The sequence below is a fragment of the Phyllobates terribilis genome, unplaced genomic scaffold (assembly GCF_046119375.1).
Source record: "Phyllobates terribilis strain yellow unplaced genomic scaffold, ASM4611937v1 Scaffold_2__4_contigs__length_985480577, whole genome shotgun sequence".
Taxonomy (NCBI): Eukaryota; Metazoa; Chordata; class Amphibia; order Anura; family Dendrobatidae; genus Phyllobates; species Phyllobates terribilis.
In genome coordinates this window covers 757,206,642-757,227,505 of record NW_027362762.1, presented here as the reverse complement: position 1 = coordinate 757,227,505, position 20,864 = coordinate 757,206,642, and the positions used below count along the sequence as shown (strand labels likewise).

At 44.7% G+C, this 20,864-nt stretch overlaps 1 protein-coding gene across 1 annotated transcript; it reads right to left on the bottom strand.

The window, feature by feature from the left end:
• Positions 1 to 869: 869 nt before the first annotated feature.
• Positions 870 to 20,462, bottom strand: ATP6AP2 (ATPase H+ transporting accessory protein 2). Its single transcript, XM_073667303.1, has 9 exons — positions 20,261 to 20,462; positions 11,352 to 11,479; positions 9,444 to 9,572; positions 8,302 to 8,397; positions 6,691 to 6,828; positions 4,205 to 4,258; positions 3,137 to 3,286; positions 1,905 to 2,024; positions 870 to 1,733 (listed from the first exon to the last, which is right to left on the bottom strand). The coding sequence occupies exons 1-9, from the start codon at positions 20,304 to 20,306 to the stop codon at positions 1,539 to 1,541; spliced, it is 1,056 nt and encodes a 351-aa protein (XP_073523404.1). The 5' UTR covers positions 20,307 to 20,462; the 3' UTR covers positions 870 to 1,538.
• Between the last annotated feature and the right edge of the window lie 402 nt (positions 20,463 to 20,864).

The following is a 20,864-nucleotide window of genomic DNA, read 5'->3' as shown; positions in this document are numbered from 1 at the left end:
AATCCAAGTTCATATTTCCAGCTACAGAAAATCTATATGTGGAGAGGAAGTTACATATAAGCCTGTCTTACTAGCCTACAGGGGTAATTAGTTTGTGCCCCTAACCCATTTCTTTTAAAACTTTCTGTAATTGGATAGAATCTCAATATCATAATATCTGACAGGTCTCCATTTCCTAAATGAGAGGTTATCTACATCAAATCTCAATGCCACAGTTTCTTGTATTCACACGTGGGAGACAATTTCCTTAATCATGGTTTTAGGATTAGTTCATTCTTGCTAGAGTAAGCAAAAAGATCTGCAGGCCCCTGGTCCCGTAGCCACCTCCATGGCCGCTGGACCATAACACTGCAACCTCCTAAGTCCCGTGACGTCATTACATTACAAGCCAGGGACCTACTAATCAGGTGCCGGGGATGCTGCAGGTAGGAGGAGGTTCCCAGAGGACATACATGTGGCTACTGAACCAGGGTCCTGCAAGGCTTTTTGGCTAACTCAACTTGTTCTAATCAGTATTTTACATTATATAAACCATGACCATTCATTTTGGTAAATAATGGAAAAAACGTAGCTAAATTTAGGCAAAACTAAGTGTATTAAACTGAGATCGACCACAGTTTATGACAGCTTCTACCACTTGTTTCACTTGAATAGGCCACAAGAAGAAAAGATGGCATCACAGAACTGACGCAATTCGTGGTAAAATGCATAAATGAGATTGCACCCTTAGGGCCATCTGTAATCGGCCTCTGAGAATTATTTAACCACAATGTAACATGAATCCCATGTACCCATGAGATTGGTTGGAGATTGGGAAAAAGAAAGCCATGAGACCTGTGAACACGATAGGAAATAAACATGGACATATAGAATTTTATACATATTTGTATTCACATCAGTAGAATAAAACACTTACAGCCATGTCGAGAGGAATGTCAGGGGCGAGCGCCATCAGGAGTCCTAATATACAGATACTTAGCAGCGGCACAAGATTAGGTCTACACAAATATAAATCAACAAGTGCGCTCACATTTCCATCAAATCAGGATTTCTAAAACTGAACACTAATATGGATATTACAGTCACCATGGCGGAGGGAATTTACAGTACCGTAATAGGTGAGATCACTAATCAGAGGGGCAGGTTACCATACACATTACAATTTATACATTTTGTATCATACAGCTGTATTTCCCAGAAAACCTGCTATAACTCCAATATATAAAGGATATATTGGATGGGCCTCTTATTCCTCGAGGAAGTCTGGTCTTCAATGATCATTTGTCTACATAAGAGAAAAAAAAATAACACCACACACAAAGATCAAAACTTGTGGACCGGGGAAGGCTTGATGGGCGGCCAAAAGTCAGGAAAGAAAAGTAGTCTACATCCTCCAGGGATTTTTTACTTATATCTTTATTGAGGTCACTATGGATGGCACCTAGATTTCCCAACGTCTGCCATAGTGATAGATTCATTTTTGGAGAAAAAAAAGAAAATAAACCTGTTATGTTTAAATAATTCACTACATCTCAGCATCAGTCCATCCTGATCTTCTGGTTGGTCATTCTGTAGATGATACTGTCATACCCAGGGTCCATGTTCCAGAGGTTGTAGGAGATGGCAATAACTGCAAGAGCCAGGCCAATCATAAGCCACAAGATGATGTTGAAGATGACGGCATAGTCAAAATTATAATCATAGGCCAGGTTGTATGGATTGGTGGGGGTACTCTAAAGAGACACGGAAATAGCTTGGTTAATAACAAGGAAACCATAGTAATGCCAAACGTCCAGTAGGAGTAGCCTTCTCCAGACCTTCCACATAACCACCCTGGTACCAGGTCTGACTGTTATACTGATTTATCCCCTAGATCTGAACTTTAACCCTATACCAGCACTTACAGAGACTGCAGCTTCTAGGATTGAACGGCTCTTCCTCGTCAGGGGAGTCTCAAATGTTTCCACTGCGACAACTTCCACTATGGCATTTCCCCCATAAATACTGTGCATGTCATCTGCAAACTGTAAAAGATGGAAATAGATGTCACCTATAGATATCTATATTCACAAAAATCTAGAAGAGGGAACTTGTTAGCTTCCTAGGAAGGCTGTACAGGTAATCAATGGGACAACAATATTCAGTGTGAACAAAAGCCAATCTATCAGCCAGAGGTTATGACGGGACTGTGTTAGCAGAAATGCTTAAAAAAATAAAAATTAAATGATAAGTACAAACTAATGTGCTGCAGATCTGTGGGGGTCGGGGTCCTGACACCCCCTGTCAAAGAGCTGCTCAGCAGGCAGAAGTTGTGAGTGCAGAGCACGTTACAGGGTCAATAGGACGTCTATCAGCAAGTAGGCACAGTGCCGAACGGGTTCATTATCAGTCTATTCAGCACATACCCCAACTACGTCCACATGCGCAGCGCTTCTGATGACTGAACAATGAACTAGAGACTGGCTTTTTAAGAAAATCTGCAAGGGTCTCAGGGCCTGGACCCCTATCATGTACATGTTTGGTTCTTCATGATTTTAGAGCTTTCCCTTGGATCGTACTCTAAGGAGACAGGCATCATGGTAATAGACTGCAGGGCAGAACTGGAATTTCACACAAACTAAGTCCTTAGCCCCCCCTTAGACTCTGGAGTTGGCTTTCCTCCACACATGATGAATGTTCCCTGGTAGGGATGAGTGGACCCGTGGAAGTTCGGGTTCGTCTGGGTCATGAGAAAACAGAAGCTATAGATTTGGATGCATAGTGTCCAGTGGATCTCTCAGTGGTTCTGAGGATTTTTTTCTCAGTAAAGTATCCAAAGGTGATAAAGGGTTATTCCAGTAATAACTAGTAAAATAGACACAGTTTGGTATGAAAATACAAACTGTGCTATGCTCACTGTCCCCAGGTCCACCTATGAATCTCCGTCTCTGATTCCGGTGTCACGCGCTAGCTGTGATATTGACATCACGTTGACAGCAGGACACCCGGAGCAGTTTGGGTCTTTTTCATATCAAACTGCGCCAGTGAATGAAGAGTTTCTGAAAGGCTACAGCCCATTTATTGTAAAAGGACCTTTTTATTTTTATTCTGTTAGGTCTGTATGCAAAGTATGCATAAAATGGAAAAGTAATCTTACTTTCTGTAGACATTCTGACAGAATTCTGGTGGCGTCCTTAAACTTCACAGAGTCCTCCCCGTAACGTTTCTTAATCTCTTCTAGTCCAGTAAATTCCAAGGCATAAATATCTGGGACATTGTCTTTAGCAAGGTGCTTGTGCCGAGAAAGCTGTTTTGAAACACAAAGTGATTAACACAGAAAGACATAATAGATAATATGCATTTTAGACCGAGGATATTAGGTTTAGGGTCCCATCAAAGAAAGGTTGCGCATTGCCATGGCTGATGGGCTCACATGAACTGGCCAATTTATGCACCAACTACCTTCGTTTTAGAAGTATTATTCAATAAAGCAGTAATGCAGTCCAAACATCATGTGTCCAATGCTTGCCTATATTGCTTACAAAGGCTGCTGTGTTCTTGCTTGTATGTGTGCATTAAATATCTGTGTATATAAGGGGTAGTAAATCCAAGCCATAGTTATTCCGTGGGAATGGTTTATTATTCCCGTCCAGAATCTTCAGCTTTTCACCCTCAAAGTTTAAAAAAGATACACCATGTCTGCATTTCAGAAATTAAAAGTGAGAAGTAAATGGTAATTTAAGGGATGGAAAAAAAAAAAAAAAAAAAAGTCTCAGGGTTGAGTAGATGAGAACAGTATGCAAATGTATAAAAAAAATTGACACTGGAAAAAATACAAGTTCTTCTCTATAGGGCTGTGGAGTTGGAGTCGGTATAAAATTAACCGACTCCGAAAATATATAATAAATTGGGTACAGTAGTTCAATGCAGTTTGTGGGGAATATTTTTTCATCAGAATTTGGGAAAGTTGTGAAATGTCCTATGTCTGTCTGTCCTATTCCTGATCTAAGGGTCTAGACTTTTAGCTGAGATGAATCTGTGCTACAGTAAATTTATCACTTACACATGAGCCATGTATGAGGGAGTCGGAGTCGTGGATATTGAGGAGTCGGAGGTTTGGCTTACCGACTCCACAGCCCTGCTCTGTAAGTATCCAGGCTGACAAATTGCTTAGTTTTTTTTTCTGACGTTGGATTACAGAATATTAATGTAGGGAGACACTTACCAGATTTGGGATGTCTTGAAGACTTTGCATTTCAGAGAGGAAAAGTCTGTCAATCTGAATAAGAGGAATGGAGAATGTAAGCAATAAGTAAGTATGTATGCAAAGAGATGAAAGTCATCATTTGAATAGCAGATAAAAAGAAACCCACAAATAAAAAATAAAGAAATGTTTCTGTACAGGTAACACATTATCTATGGGTCCATGGTTTTGGTTACAGTGGAAAGTTTTGCTGAAGCTAGATCATAACTGCATTGCAGGTTATAGGACGGATATTGAAGTTTTCTCCAATACCAGTTGTTGATGCCAACGATCACAAACACGAGGGAGTGTGCTGGCAAAACTAGTGTGGCTTTGTAATATGTGATGCACTGCACCATACATGTATGGTGTGGAATAGCTTTTATACTTGCTCTCATATTCCAGCTTTTTTCATGCGGTTTTAATCAGGGTTGTGGAGTCGGTGTCCATTTTGGTGGAGTCAGTATAAATCGGACCGACTCCTAAAATATATAATAAAGTGGGTTTATTAGTACAATGCAGGATGTGCTGTAAATGTTTTCATAAGAATTTGGGAAAAAATTATGAAATGTCCTATAAATGTCTGTTCTGTTCCTGGTCTAAGGATCTCGGCTTTTAGTGGAGATGAATCTGTGCTGCACTTTATGTACACGCTCAGTAGTGAGGCAGTGAGATGAATCTGTGCTGCACTTTATGTACACGCTCAGTAGTGAGGCAGTGAGATGAATCTGTGCTGCACTTTATGTACACGCTCAGTAGTGAGGCAGTGAGATGAATCTGTGCTGCACTTTATGTACACGCTCAGTAGTGAGATGAATCTGTGCTGCACTTTATGTACACGCTCAGTAGTGAGGCAGTGAGATGAATCTGTGCTGCACTTTATGTACATGCTCAGTAGTGAGGCAGTGAGATGAATCTGTGCTGCACTTTATGTACACGCTCAGTAGTGAGGCAGTGAGATGAATCTGTGCTGCACTTTATATACACGCTCAGTAGTGAGGCAGTGAGATGAATCTGTGCTGCACTTTATGTACACGCTCAGTAGTGAGGCAGTGAGATGAATCTGTGCTGCACTTTATGTACACGCTCAGTAGTGAGGCAGTGAGATGAATCTGTGCTGCACTTTATGTACACGCTCAGTAGTGATGCCGCGCTGTGGAGTCGGAGTCAGAAGTCAGGGAAATTGAGGAGTCAGAGGTTTCGCTTACAGACTCCACAGCCCTGGTTTAAATCCCTTACTGGCATCTGCTGTACAAGTACGGCGCAAGTGGGTAGCAGGTGTATGAAGCTAGCTCACGGGGTGAGCTCACCCCATACCTGACAGGTAATGATGTAACATACAGCCATGACCTGCCTCTAACAACCACAAGTGGAGCGGATCTTTAACCTGTTAAATGCCGTTGTCAAACTGACAGTGCCATTAACAGAGCCCCAGCATGGTGGCACATTATTCTATGGACCTATCGGTGCTCCTGTGATGCGATCATGGGGGCGCAGATGGGTTGCTAAGACAGCTGGGGATCTGTCGAGGCCAGTCTGTTGGACACAGTCTGTGTCTCAGCTTCAAAAGAGACCATGATTTTTACTATATGCAGAACAAGTGATCAGACTGCAGGTTCAAGTCCCCTAAAGGGAATAAAATACATGGAAATATATATAAAAATAAAAATAAAAAAAAGTTTTAAAATATAAAACAAATAACATAAAAGTATAAATCACCCCAATTTTCCACCCATTGAGAAAAACAAACAAAAAAAAAACCCCAATCACATGAGGAATCACCACGACCTCGCACAGCAATATCAACCAAAGGCTGAAAATGTTACAGGTCTCGGAAAATGGCAACATAGTAAAAAAAAAAAAAAAAAAAAATGTTTTTTTTTCCATGCAAACTGATCTGTTTTCCCTCTACAAAAGAAAAAAAAATGGACAAATTTTCGCCGTATGCCATAATCGTACTGAGGATAAAAATCATATTGTTAGATAACTTTTAGCAGGTCATGTATGCCGTAAAAATCAAATTCCCAAAAAGCAATGTCAGAATTGCATCCCCCACACTTGGAATTTTTTCCCCGTTTTCCACTATGTTGTAAAATGAATGGTATCATTCAAAAAGTACAACTTATCATACAATAAAACAAGCCCCATATGGCTAAATGGACAGAAAAAAAAAAAAGAGTTATGGCTCTTAGAAGGGTAAGAAAAAACAAAAATGGAAAAAAACAGAAATTGGTCATGTTGGGAAGGGGTTAAAAAGGAATCGGATGCAGGTCTAGAAAAAAATATTTCCCCAACGTTTTGATATTTTCTCTGCTCTCAGGAGGGGCAAATACTACACTTGTGATCTTGCACGTCTTGTGGGGGCTATATCTATAGCTGACATGCGTGCCTAGCCAGCAAGTATAACCTCCAACAAAGGGAAGAATGATACATGGAGCAAACATTTGTGTTCAGCGGCATGAACTTACTTCATCATTTTTGTACAATGATCCTAAGGACAGAGAGGCCAGAATGGAGTTCTCCTGCTCCAAGCGGCTTCTCAGCTGGCGTAAGGTGACGGCGAGGTCTTCAAACACCGTGTTCGCCTTTCCAACCATGTACACTCGCTGGTGAAAAAGAAAGTGGTAATGTGAAAAACACAGAAAGATCTTTATAGGAACAGCACCATAAATAGGGAAATATGGTCGAATGATTTACAGCACTGTCCAAAAGTTTTAGGCAGGTATGGGAAAATTGGTGCAAAGTAAGAAAACTTAGAAAAGGAAGTGTGGTCACACCAAATATTAATTTAATTTAGATTTTTATTTTGGTCATTTGCTTTGCATTTGAGGAATTGATAAAAAAAATAAATGATTAACACTTTGATTCCCTGATTACTTTGCAGCATTAGGAAGAAGGAGGACCCAGCTACGGTACAATCAAACCTAATAATGGCGCTATAAAAGCCAACAAAATAATAAAAGCTTAAAAGGCTTTTTTTTGTAGAGATGCTACAGGATGGGCAGAAGTGGAAAAATAGAAAAACTAAACGTGGTGATGTATTTAAGAACGGATAACTAACAAACAGCGTTACAGATTACTACTTAAAGTAGCATTACTACTATGCTACTTTAAGTGTGCGAACGTGAAATCTATGAAATATGAATAGCATTACTGCTGTAGAAAATAGAAATAAATGAGAAATCTTAGAGCATAAATTGGCCAATTCATGTGTACCTGGTAGCCTGAGCATGCCCCAACCACCACAGGGTGTCAGTGGATGTGGAGAGCTGGAGTGCTGAAGGTCGCTAATCCCTACATTACATGAAGACGACAGATTCTCTCTTCATGAAAAATGTTGAGAAATAAGAAAGACTGGGCCCATTGGATTGCAACATGCCCAATCGTTTTGGCTCAGAAGACAGACCTCCACCAGAGGAGTCTTACTTCCCTCACTCAGTGGAGAACATATGCACACTCAGCCGTGCCAAGTGTACATGTTTATGTGGGGATTAGAAAATAGCTGTCGGCTTTTAGTATATGCAGATAGATATTGACTTATGCTTGGCATCTTATCAGCACCTTGCATTAAGAGGAGATCTGACTTTGGGTAAGATTAAAGAGAATCTGTCACCAGGTTTTTGCTAACCCATCTGAGAGCAGCATGAAATAGGGACAGAGACCAGTGATGTGTCACTTAGTGGGCTGCTTTCTGTAGTTTTGTTAAAATCACTGTCTTATCCACTGCAAATCTATCAGTTCTCTGAATGCTGAGTTCTTTATAACCCCACCCACAGCACCAATGAGCAACTTTCTGTGTACACTCTGCAGAGGCAGAAAGTGGCCAATCAGTGGTGGGGGCGGGGTTAAACAGAGGTGATGAATTTAGACGACAAAATGGCAGAAGGTTTAGTAATCATCTCCTGCCGATAATACAGTTATTTTATCAAATCTACAACACCAGTCCAGAAAGTGACATATGACTGGAATCAGTATCTCTGCCCCTACATCATGCTGCTCTCAGATTAGGTGGCAAAATTCTGGTGACAGATTCTTTTTAATATTATGGCTGTCCTTACAGAGATGATATATACACTTACTTCTTCTATGGGGGCCAGCTGTAGAACCAGTGGCATCTCCTCAGAGAACAGGGAATGGATGGAGTTCACAACACCGTCAACACTGTAGGGAACAGCCTGGGGGAGAAATAACATGTATGTAAGAGGGGAGAGCTGAACCTGCACATCAAAAAACATTTCACCCTAAAAATAAAATAGAAATAAATATTCACAGCAATGTAACGTCAAGCTCTTTGTTTTAAATGGACAGAAATAAGAAGCATGACAGGCGTCACCTACTTTATACTGGGGTTTCCTTCTCAAGGTTCTCTTATATACTGTGATATAAACGTCCAATAATCTATTATATAAGAAGCCACTGTTTTCTGCAAATGTTATTAAAGGGCACTAGAGTTCTTATTAGATGGTTGTACATGCACGTCTCTACTCGGAATGGAAACAAAGGATCAAATATGTCTACCCAACCCCATGACTGCGCCTATTAGGTCATGTACGGTGAAGGCATCAAATCCTCCTCAATATCAGAAATGCTCCTTATTACAATAATTGGTAGATGAATAATGACCACAATCTCTCTTATTCCTCAAGGTAATATGTAAATGGCAGGTCTCGCTGCCATCATGAGAAGTATTTGGTTCCGTCTCTAAATTCATCACCATTATTATTATTAATATTTTACGACCTTCGGCTCAATCTCAAGAAACGGCTACTGGATGGATGAAGGATCTGGAGGAAGATCGATCTTGTGTAAGCCTAGATAGGTCAATCAGGGTCTTCTCCACTGATATGTAGATAGCATCAAGCCTTCGGGTTGCTGGTCTTCCTCTTCGCCTTCTTCCTTCTAGTCTTCCGATCTTGATGACCTTCTCCAGTGATTGCGCTCTTCGTATGATCTGTCCAAAGTAGGAAAGTTGTAGCTTGATGATCCTTGTTTCGAGTGACATGTCTGATTTGATTTGTTCCTAAATGGATTTGTTTGTTCTTCTTGCCATCCATGGTATTGATAACATTCTTCTCCACCAACACATTTCGAAGGCATTGCTTCTTCTATCTTTTTTCTTTATCATTCAGGTTTCATATCAGTATGCTACCACAGAAAAGACCCAAACTATGTACGAGTCATGTGTACGTCACCAGTAAAATGATCGCACTGAAATACTCACGTTCTCTACTGGGTAAGAAATCTCATTGTTTGATAGAGGAAGTTTGTCCACACCGGTCACCGTTACCAAAACTGTGGCACGTGGACGCTGAAATATATTGCCAACACCAAGCCCTGGCCACGACAAATCCTGAAAGAGAAGAGAAATTTATAGTCCTTCACATACAAGCTTTCTCCTCTATAATGCATTTACACATACACATCCATACCATAACAGGACAGAAATCCAACAAATATAAGAATTGTGGAAATAACTAGGCAATAATAACCAATGCCAGGACCAACTGCGTTAAAGTACACTGATCAAAAAAAAATAAAGGGAACACAAACAGAATATAACTTCAAGTAAATCAAACTTCTGTGAAATCAAACTGTCCACTTAGGAAGCAACACTGATTGACAATCAATTTCACATGCTGTTGTGCAAATGGAATAGACAATAGATGGAAATTATTGGCAATTATCAAGACACCCTCAATAAAGGAGTAGTTCTGCAGGTGGGGACCACAGACCACATCTCAGTACCAATGCTTTCTGGCTGATGTTTTGGTCACTTTTGAATGTTGGTTGTGCTTTCACACTCGTGGTAGCATGAGACGGACTCTACAACCCACAGAAGTTGCTCAGGTAGTGCAGCTCATCCAGGATGGCACAAATGCGAGCTGTGGCAAGAAAGTTTGCTGTGTCAGTCAGCGTAGTGTCCAGAGGCTGGAGGCGCTACCAGGAGACAGGCCAGTACACCAGGAGACGTGGAGGGGGCCGTCGGAGGGCAACAACCCAGCAGCAGGACCGCTACCTCCGCCTTTGTGCAAGGAGGAATAGGAGGAGCACTGCCAGAGCCCTGCAAAATGACCTCCAGCAGGCCACAAATGTGCATGTGTCTGCACAAACGGTTAGAAACCGACTCCATGAGGGTGGTACGAGGGCCCGACGTCCATAAATGGGGGTTGTGCTCACAGCCCAACACCGTGCAGGACGCTTGGCATTTGCCACAGAACACCAGGATTGGCAAAGTCGCCACTGGCGCACTGTGCTCTTCACAGATGAAAGCAGGTTCACACTGAGCACATGTGTCAGACATGACAGAGTCTGGAGATGCCGTGGAGAGCGATCTGCTGCCTGCAACATCCTTCAGCATGACCAGTTTGGCAGTGGGTCAGTAATGCTGTGGGGTGGCATTTCTTTCGAGGGCCGCACAGCCCTCCATGTGCTCGCCAGAGGTAGCCTGCCTGCCATTAGGTACCGAGATGAGATCCTCAGACCCCTTGTGAGACCATATGCTGGTGCGGTTGGCCCTGGGTTCCTCCTAATGCAGGACAATGCCAGACCTCATGTGGCTGGAGTGTGTCAGCAATCCATGCAAGATGAAGGCATTGAAGCTATGGACTGGCCCGCCCGTTCCCCAGACCTGAATCCGATTGAGCACATCTGGGACATCATGTCTCGCTCCATCCACCAACGTTACGTTGCACCACAGACTGTCCAGGAGTTGGCGGATGCTTTAGTCCAGGTCTGGGAGGAGATCCCACAGGAGACCATCCGCAACCTCATCAGGACCATGCCCAGGCGTTGTAGGGAGGTCATACAGGCACGTGGAGGCCACATACAATACTGAGCCTCATTTTGACTTGTTTTAAGGACATTACATCAAAGTTGGATCAGCCTGTAGTGTGTTTTTCCACTTTAATTTTGGGGGTGACTCCAAATCCAGGCCTCCATTGGTTAATAAATTTGATTTCCATTGATGATTTTTGTGTGATTTTGTTGTCAGCACATTCAACTTTGTACAGAACAAAGTATTCAATGAGAATATTTCATTCATTCAGATCTAGGATGTGTTATTTGAGTGTTCCCTTTATTTTTTTGAGCAGTGTATAAATTCAGTGCCTGTATAGCTGCACAGACCCACCTCTTCGACAGAAAAGCCCATAGACAAGGCAATCACATCTTCAATCCGTTCTCCAGGAACCGGCCAGTTTCCTGGGGTGAAGATCTGGTTTTGGGGGGACTTCAAGACACTGAAGTCAGCAACTGCAACTGAAAGATACAATAAAAAAATGATCATTCTTACAGTACACTAATCATATATTACATTATTGTAAGAAAAAGACTGTGAAACCAGCCAGAGTATGGACCGCAATGTATGGACCGGCCACAGGTCTCCTGATCCAGACTCGTGTTTGCCTATGAGGAGTGATGAGTTCGGGTCATGAGAATTGTGACTGGTCCATACTAATAAGGACCAACAGATGAAACCAGCTTTATTAGTAGAAGTAGTCCTCTGCTTTCCCATCACAAAACATTTAAAAGGGGTTTCTATTTGTCTTATGTGACTATTATTTAAATAGCTGCCATATAATATTATAGGTGATCGCCACGTCCCTGACAGTACCAGCTGCTTAAGGCTATGTTCACATGCAGCATTTGTGCTGCATCTATTTTCTGTGACAAAAACCGGCTCACTTGGCAGTAAAAGTGCTGCGTTCAAAACACACATTTTGCGGTGTTTTTCTAGCGTGGTTTTTTTTTTTGAGTGCAGATTATATGTGAGCTTTGTCTACGGTACATGTTTAAAGTTAATGTTATTCACCAAAAACATTTGTTGCGTTTTTTTTTTAAACCTTTTTTTCTCCCCATCTTATCTTTGCTTTCTAAATGCTGCAAAAAAGAATGGAAAAATTGACATGCTGCAGATTTCAGAAACGCTTCAGTTCTCAAATGTAGTCAGAAAGAAAAAAAAAACAAGTGTGTGTATGAGATTTCTGAAATCTCATATAGCTTTTGCTGGAACTGTGCATGAAAAAAAAAGGCAGCGTTAGGTGTTTTTTCAGCATTTTTTTTTCTGCAGCAAAACCTGATCTCTTGGCAGGAAATCAGCAGCGGCAAAAACTTAGGTTTTGGTGCGTTTTTCATGATCCCAAAGTTCGGATTTGCCTCCACCACAGAAGCATAAACACAGGTCACCAATGCAAGACATACAGTACAGACCAAAAGTTTGGACACACCTTCTCATTTAAAGAAATTTCTGTATTTTCATGACTATGAAAACTGTACATTCACACTGAAGGCATCAAAACTATGAATTAACACATGTGGAATTATATACTTAACAAAAATGTGTGAAGCAACTGCAAATATGTCTTATATTATAGGTTCTTCAAAGTAGCCACCTTTTGCTTTGATGACTGCTTTGCACTCTCTTGGCATTCTCTTGATGTGCTTCAAGAGGTAGTCACCGGAAATGGTTTTCACTTCACAAGTGTACCCTGTCAGGTTAAATAAGTGGGATTTCTTGCCTTACAAATGGGGTTGGGACCATCAGTTGTGTTGTGCAGAAGTCTGGTGGATACACAGCTGATAGTCCTACTGAATAGACTATTAGAATTTGTATTATGGCAAGAAAAAAGCAGCTAAGTAAAGAAAAACGAGTGGCCATCATTACTTTAAGAAATGAAGGTCAGTCAGCGTGAAAAATTGGGAAAACTTTGAAAGTGTCCCCAAGTGCAGATGCAAAAACCATCAAGCGCTACAAAGAAACTGGCTCACATGAGGACTGCCCCAGGAAAGGAAGACCAAGAGTCACCTCTGCTTCTGAGGATAAGTTTATCCGAGTCACCAGCCTCAGAAATCGCAGGTTAACAGCAGCTCAGATTAGAGACCAGGTCAATGCCACACAGAGTTCTAGCAGCAGACACATCTCTTCAACAACTGTTAAAAGGAGACTTTGTGCAGCAGGCCTTCATGGTAAAGTAGCTGCTAGGAAACCACTGCTAAGGACAGGCAACAAGCAGAAGAGACTTGTTTGGGCTAAAGAACACAAGGAATGGACATTAGACGAGTGGAAATCTGTGGTTTGGTCTGATGAGTCCAAATTTGAGATCTTTGGTTCCAACCACCGTGTCTTTGTGCGACGCAGAAAAGGTGAACGGATGGACTCTACATGCCTGGTTCCCACCGTGAAGCATGGAGGAGGAGGTGTGATGGTGTGGTGGTGCTTTGCTGGTGACACTGTTGGGGATTTATTCAAAATTGAAGGCACACTGAACCAGCATGGCTACCACAGCATCTTGCAGCGGCATGCTATTCCATCCGGTTTGCATTTAGTTGGACCATCATTTATTTTTCAACAGGACAATGACCCCAAACACACCTCCAGGCTGTGTAAGGGCTATTTGACCAAGAAGGAGAGTGATGGGGTGCTACGCCAGATGACCTGGCCTCCACAGTCACCAGACCTGAACCCAATCGAGATGGTTTGGGATGAGCTGGACCGCAGAGTGAAGGCAAAATGGCCAACAAGTGCTAAGCATCTCTGGGAACTCCTTCAAGATTGTTGGAAGACCATTTCCGGTGACTACCTCTTGAAGCTCATCAAGAGAATTCCAAGAGTGTGCAAAGCAGTCATCAAAGCAAAAGGTGGCTACTTTGAAGAACCTAGAATATAAGACATATTTTCAGTTGTTTCACACTTTTTTGTTAAGTATATAATTCCACATGTGTTAATTCATAGTTTTCATGCCTTCAGTGTGACTGCACAATTTTCATAGTCATGAAAATACAGAAAAATCTTTAAATGAGAAGGTGTGTCCAAACTTTTGGTCTGTACTGTATGTGAAACCATATTAACCAGAATTACAAATTTAACAGTGGGGGAGGTGAATTGTTCAGGAGCAGTTTACCTAAGACACTGGCAGTGCATTGAGTTTGTAGGACACTATGGTCTGCCTTTGAGTTGCTCAGGCATTGTTCAAGTCACACCTAAGATGGCCAATGTTTACTGTTACAAGCAACACTAATTTAATTAAACTGTCCTAATCCAAACCACCACCTCAGGTGACCAAGACAAGATAAAACTTGGGGGGAAAAAAAAATAATAATAATTACAAAAATAAATGCGTTTCACATACTGCTGTACTTGATTTTTTCACTAAAAACGCAGCAAAACCTGATAGCTATGTTCACATTAGCCATTTTTTCAGCGTTATTTCACCACCCATTACTTTCAATGGGTGAAAAACGCTGAAAAAAATGCTGAAAGTAGTGACATGCTCTATCGTGCAAAAAAACAAGCAAAGCACAAAAACTAATGTGTGTGCATGAAATTTCTGAAATCTCAGACTTTGCTGGTACTGTAAAATGCAGCTGAAAATTTGTATATATATAAAAAACACGCTGAAAAAACACCTAGTGTGAACATAGCTTTGGGGAGGTTTGATTGGCAGTTAACTTAATTTCCAAAAGGTGGGGTCTTTATAAAACAACTCCGGTAAGAAATGATAGAAAATAAAGAGTGTCTAATCTGAAGCCCCTCATACACAACTGATAGCCGTATCTCCCGAATCCTCTATACAAGGGAATGCTCGGCCTGACAGAACGCCCGTGTTCTCCCCAAGAAAGCTGCTTCTCTACCAGGGAACAAAAGGATCGGCTGCAAGAAATCAAACTTGCCAGAGGCTTCTCATGTGTCAGGGAAGAGTCGTAGGCGGTTGGGTTGACGTTAGTCTAATGTGTATGGTGGTCCTCAGGATACACGAGGCCCACAGGTTATTACTATACCATTACCACAGCAGTCTGTATCCCGCACACAGAGCAGTTCACAGGGCAGTGTATATGCGGATAAGAGACAATAGGTTTCCGTCCTTTCCTGTTTCTCCAGCCTGAGTGTCGGGGACACAGAGGTGGTTTGGGACATCTCATTCTGGTTTATCCTAGCTGGACCCTATCTGAGGTGGTCTGTCTGTTTACTGTACACTCCTGTAGACCGGCTCTCCTGACCGCTGCCATAGTCACACTGCTGACAGTAAACACAGAGCTTTACAGTCAACACAGGCATTCACCACCCATACAAAGTCCTGGGAGAAATCCATCTTATTGCTCACTGCCCAGCAGTCCTAATCACCTTTCGGGCTCGCTCAGACTGGCGAGTAGCCAGTGTATAACTCGGACGAGTGCTATGCGATGTTTTACTATGGAGCAGTGCCCACTGGTGTTTATTTTCTCATGCAGAGTTGTCATGAGAAAAAAAATTGCTGCATGCTGCAATTGGCAGCATATATTGGACAATGCACACCCATAGAAGTCTATGCGTGTGTGCAAAACATTGGACTGCACTCGGATGTCACCTGAGTGCAGTGCGATTACCGCAAATGTCAGCAATGGAGAAATTACTTTCTTTATCTCCTCTTCACCTATGCTGGGATTCTTTCATGCGAGAGGATCAGAGCACAGAGCACTGACACTTGGCTCACGCTCACCGCAGAGCTGGAGCCGAGTGTCTGTAGCATATGGCATCTGATGCTATACACTAACGTGACCCCGGCTTTACACTAAGCCACCATCAGCAGCCATGACAAATATCACCTCTGCTTGGAACACAGCCTGCATGAATAGCAATTCCCTAATATATTGTTAGTATCGGTGTCCCCCCATTAAATGTAATGTGATTACTGCCGCACAATACATGATCATCAGTGTGGGGAGGGTGTCATGAGTAGATTTCCAATTCCTTAATAAAAGCAGAACCAAGCCCCTTTAATAACAGAATTCCCAGTCTATTGTTCTACAAACATAAATTTGGGGGAAGAACTCTGCCAGAAATACATAATCGCCTCAGCAGTGACCCATCTATGTGGTGGTCTAAACCGTCGATCTCCACTGATTACGTCTGAATTTCCCCTTAGAATACGTCCACATGGGGCAGATATGCTGTGGATTTTCCAGCGGATGATAAATCAGTAGCACCAGCCCTACCTGATGACATTTCCCAAAATCTCATCCAAACGTTCAGGACAAATAATGGCGGTGTAAACTGACCAGTGCTGCACAATTTAATTCCACGGCATGTGTCAATGTAGCTTGCAGATTTTTGGCCATTTATTAGGGTGAAATCTGTAGCAAAAAATTGTATGTGTGAACGTGTCCTAATAAATACCTAGCCACCCTGTGTATTATATGCAGAATGTGCAGGTGTACCCAGCCTATTGGATACGTTGGGAGCTTCTCCTGGCTTGTACTGTAACGTTCCAATCAGACAGAGGGCCTGGCAGATACAAGTCTCCATACTGTGTGATCGTATAGGAAAGCGCAGCACACTGGGATTTCCTATAAAGGGGGACACTGCGATGAAATGCGTATATACCATGTGGAATACATTACAGTGGCTCCTTATGGTGGACAGATACCACGGAATCCATCCTGACTGTCACACATCTCCTGGGTGTACGTGTCTGACAGTGTGCACAAACATAGATAGCATGGACCCAAGCCTTAAAGAGACTTCCCAGTCCACAGGTAGTGCCGCTGCTCTGCAGAACGTGACCATCTGGGGGCACAGCGCTCTGTTATTTCCACAGCCAGTCACAAGTTGCTGCTAATTGTAGCTAGTCATTCACAATTTTCCAGGTCAGAAATGATTCTTTGTTTCCTTTCATTACTGAACACTTCTAAGTTTTGATAGGACTGTGTTTTCCAGTCAGTAACTTAAAGGGTTTCTCTACTACTTTTATATTGATGACCTATGCCAAGGACAGGTGATCAATATAAGGTCAGCGGGGTCATATACCTGGTGCCCCCCCACTGATCAGCTGTTCTTGCTGCAGGCGGTGGCTAGATGTAAGCAGTTGTGGGGCTGAACAGTATCGGTCCATCAACAGAATAGTGTCCGCGACCAGGTACTGCACGTGCGCCCCTATTAGCGCTGTGTCCGCAACCAGGTACTGCACGTGCGCCCCTATTAGCGCTGTGTCCGCAACCAGGTACTGCACGTGCGCCCCTATTAGCGTAGTGTCCGCAACCAGGTACTGCACGTGCGCCCCTATTAGCGTAGTGTCCGCAACCAGGTACTGCACGTGCGCCCCTATTAGCGTAGTGTCCGCAACCAGGTACTGCACGTGCGCCCCTATTAGCGAAGTGTCCGCAACCAGGTACTGCACGTGCGCCCCTATTAGCGTAGTGTCCGCAACCAGGTACTGCACGTGCGCCCCTATTAGCGTAGTGTCCGCAACCAGGTACTGCACGTGCGCCCCTATTAGCGTAGTGTCCGCAACCAGGTACTGCACGTGCGCCCCTATTAGCGTAGTGTCCGCAACCAGGTACTGCACGTGCGCCCCTATTAGCGTAGTGTCCGCAACCAGGTACTGCACGTGCGCCCCTATTAGCGTAGTGTCCGCAACCAGGTACTGCACGTGCGCCCCTATTAGCGTAGTGTCCGCAACCAGGTACTGCACGTGCGCCCCTATTAGCGTAGTGTCCGCAACCAGGTACTGCACGTGCGCCCCTATTAGCGTAGTGTCCGCAACCAGGTACTGCACGTGCGCCCCTATTAGCGTAGTGTCCGCAACCAGGTACTGCACGTGCGCCCCTATTAGCGTAGTGTCCGCAACCAGGTACTGCACGTGCGCCCCTATTAGCGTAGTGTCCGCGACCAGGTACTGCACGTGCGCCCCTATTAGCGTAGTGTCCGCGACCAGGTACTGCACGTGCGCCCCTATTAGCGTAGTGTCCGCGACCAGGTACTGCACGTGCGCCCCTATTAGCGTAGTGTCCGCGACCAGGTACTGCACGTGCGCCCCTATTAGCGTAGTGTCCGCGACCAGGTACTGCACGTGCGCCCCTATTAGCGTAGTGTCCGCGACCAGGTACTGCACGTGCGCCCCTATTAGCGTAGTGTCCGCGACCAGGTACTGCACGTGCGCCCCTATTAGCGTAGTGTCCGCAACCAGGTACTGCACGTGCGCCCCTATTAGCGTAGTGTCCGCGACCAGGTACTGCACGTGCTCCCCTATTAGCGTAGTGTCCGCAACCAGGTACTGCACGTGCGCCCCTATTAGCGTAGTGTCCGCAACCAGGTACTGCACGTGCGCCCCTATTAGCGTAGTGTCCGCAACCAGGTACTGCACATGCGCCCCTATTAGCGTAGTGTCCGCGACCAGGTACTGCACGTGCGCCCCTATTAGCGTAGTGTCCGCGACCAGGTACTGCACGTGCGCCCCTATTAGCGTAGTGTCCGCGACCAGGTACTGCACGTGCGCCCCTATTAGCGTAGTGTCCGCGACCAGGTACTGCACGTGCTCCCCTATTAGCGTAGTGTCCGCAACCAGGTACTGCACGTGCGCCCCTATTAGCGTAGTGTCCGCAACCAGGTACTGCACGTGCGCCCCTATTAGCGTAGTGTCCGCAACCAGGTACTGCACATGCGCCCCTATTAGCGTAGTGTCCGCAACCAGGTACTGCACGTGCGCCCCTATTAGCGTAGTGTCCGCGACCAGGTACTGCACGTGCTCCCCTATTAGCGTAGTGTCCGCAACCAGGTACTGCACGTGCGCCCCTATTAGCGTAGTGTCCGCAACCAGGTACTGCACGTGCGCCCCTATTAGCGTAGTGTCCGCAACCAGGTACTGCACATGCGCCCCTATTAGCGTAGTGTCCGCAACCAGGTACTGCACGTGCGCCCCTATTAGCGTAGTGTCCGCGACCAGGTACTGCACGTGCTCCCCTATTAGCGTAGTGTCCGCAACCAGGTACTGCACGTGCGCCCCTATTAGCGTAGTGTCCGCAACCAGGTACTGCACGTGCGCCCCTATTAGCGTAGTGTCCGCAACCAGGTACTGCACATGCGCCCCTATTAGCGTAGTGTCCGCAACCAGGTACTGCACGTGCGCCCCTATTAGCGTAGTGTCCGCGACCAGGTACTGCACGTGCTCCCCTATTAGCGTAGTGTCCGCGACCAGGTACTGCACGTGCTCCCCTACTACAATGGATAAGGGTGGATCTCCAGTCCACTACAGTTTGTCTGGAGGAGCAGATTACAATGCGTTACCTCCAGCCACCACTCCCACAGCTCTGATATGGATTACATATCCTGGTGATAGGTCATCAATATATTCTGACCAGACAATATTCCGTGAACTTTCTGTGAATTAGGAAGTAAGTACCCTACCAGAAATATTGCCAAATCCTCCATCCAGGGAATGAGGAACTTAGCGGGGGACAAGCCGCCCATCAACCCCGGGACGCTTCACTTACAACACTTCTTATGAAGAAGTAGCAGATGAATGACAGGACCCCTCACCAGTCATGTGACGGACAGGGCCGCAGTAGTGTCAGCGTTACTGACTATTATCCCCCGAGGCTGTACTGAGGTGTTACACAGAATACAAATGTAAACTACACTTGGATCATAGGAGGGTCACAGAAACGTCTAGATTTACTTGTGATGACTATCAGGCAGACAGTCCATATATAACATAATCGGACCCTGGCATGGGATCTGTGCATAGACCGCCGCCCACCACAGGCATTAACCATAATTCTCTATCAGACAATGATCAGTGACAAGGACGGTGCTGATATTGCACATCTGCAGGTATTTCAAACAGAACCGGGCTGGTTTACACTCTGCAGGCACAATGCAGCTGAAAGCAAAGTATGGGGGATAGTTACCCCAAACCCACATAGGGATAACAGTAATCTGAATACCTCTGCAATGGGCAAAAAAAATTACAAAGCTGCAACACTGCGGCAGAGAAGAGGTTAAAACTTAGGCACAAGGAAGTCCTGGTCACATGACCTGTCCTTGTGCAGGAGTGAATGGACAATCGGACAGGATTAACCCATTCTCTGCACACAGCTGGCGGCCATGACACTTCCCCTTCCACGATCGTCCCCGCTCCGCAGTGATCACCATATGTAGTCCCACTATATAACGATAGTGGAGTCACAGCCATCACGTATACAGCGCAGCCACTGCACAGCACAAGATGGGGCTCCAGTCAGCTGACCTAGGCAGGCTGCAGCTGGGAGGAGGAAGCCATCATTTACCTGCCAGGAGCGCAGCGAGGAAGGTGAGCGCTGCTGGAAGAGCCATAGTCACAGACGATCACACGACTACCCGGTTACCACAGAGCGATCCTGCAGATCCGCATCCCAGACTGAGCCCAGCGGTGCAGGACGGAAGACGTCTTCCTGGTGCGAGGCTGGCCGACAACACTTCAGCCAATCAGAATGCGGCTTTCCGCCCGGTGCTGTCATGTGATGGTGACGTATGGGAGGCGATGACTAAAGTGATTGACATAGGCGTTGGCCACTCAGCGGCAGCAGGGGAGGAAGTATCGTGGAGGGTGATCGGGGTGGAGCGTCACATGATCAGTTGTAGAGGTCGCGCGTGGATCTCTGCGGGAAACCTGGAAGAGAACTAAATTGTACAAAACTCCTACAACTCTTATTCCACTGCCCCTCCGGGCCACCGTCCGCACAGGGGAAGTGTTCTAAACTCGTTCTCACCATTGCGGCACAGAGTGTACCCGCCGGCCATTCCCCGGGACAGTCACAGTGTAATCACGTCTGGTGGGGTGGGGGCTGCCTCAGCCTGCTTTATTAAAGAAGTTGTCCAGTATCTTATATTACCCCCCAATCAGGGGCGTAC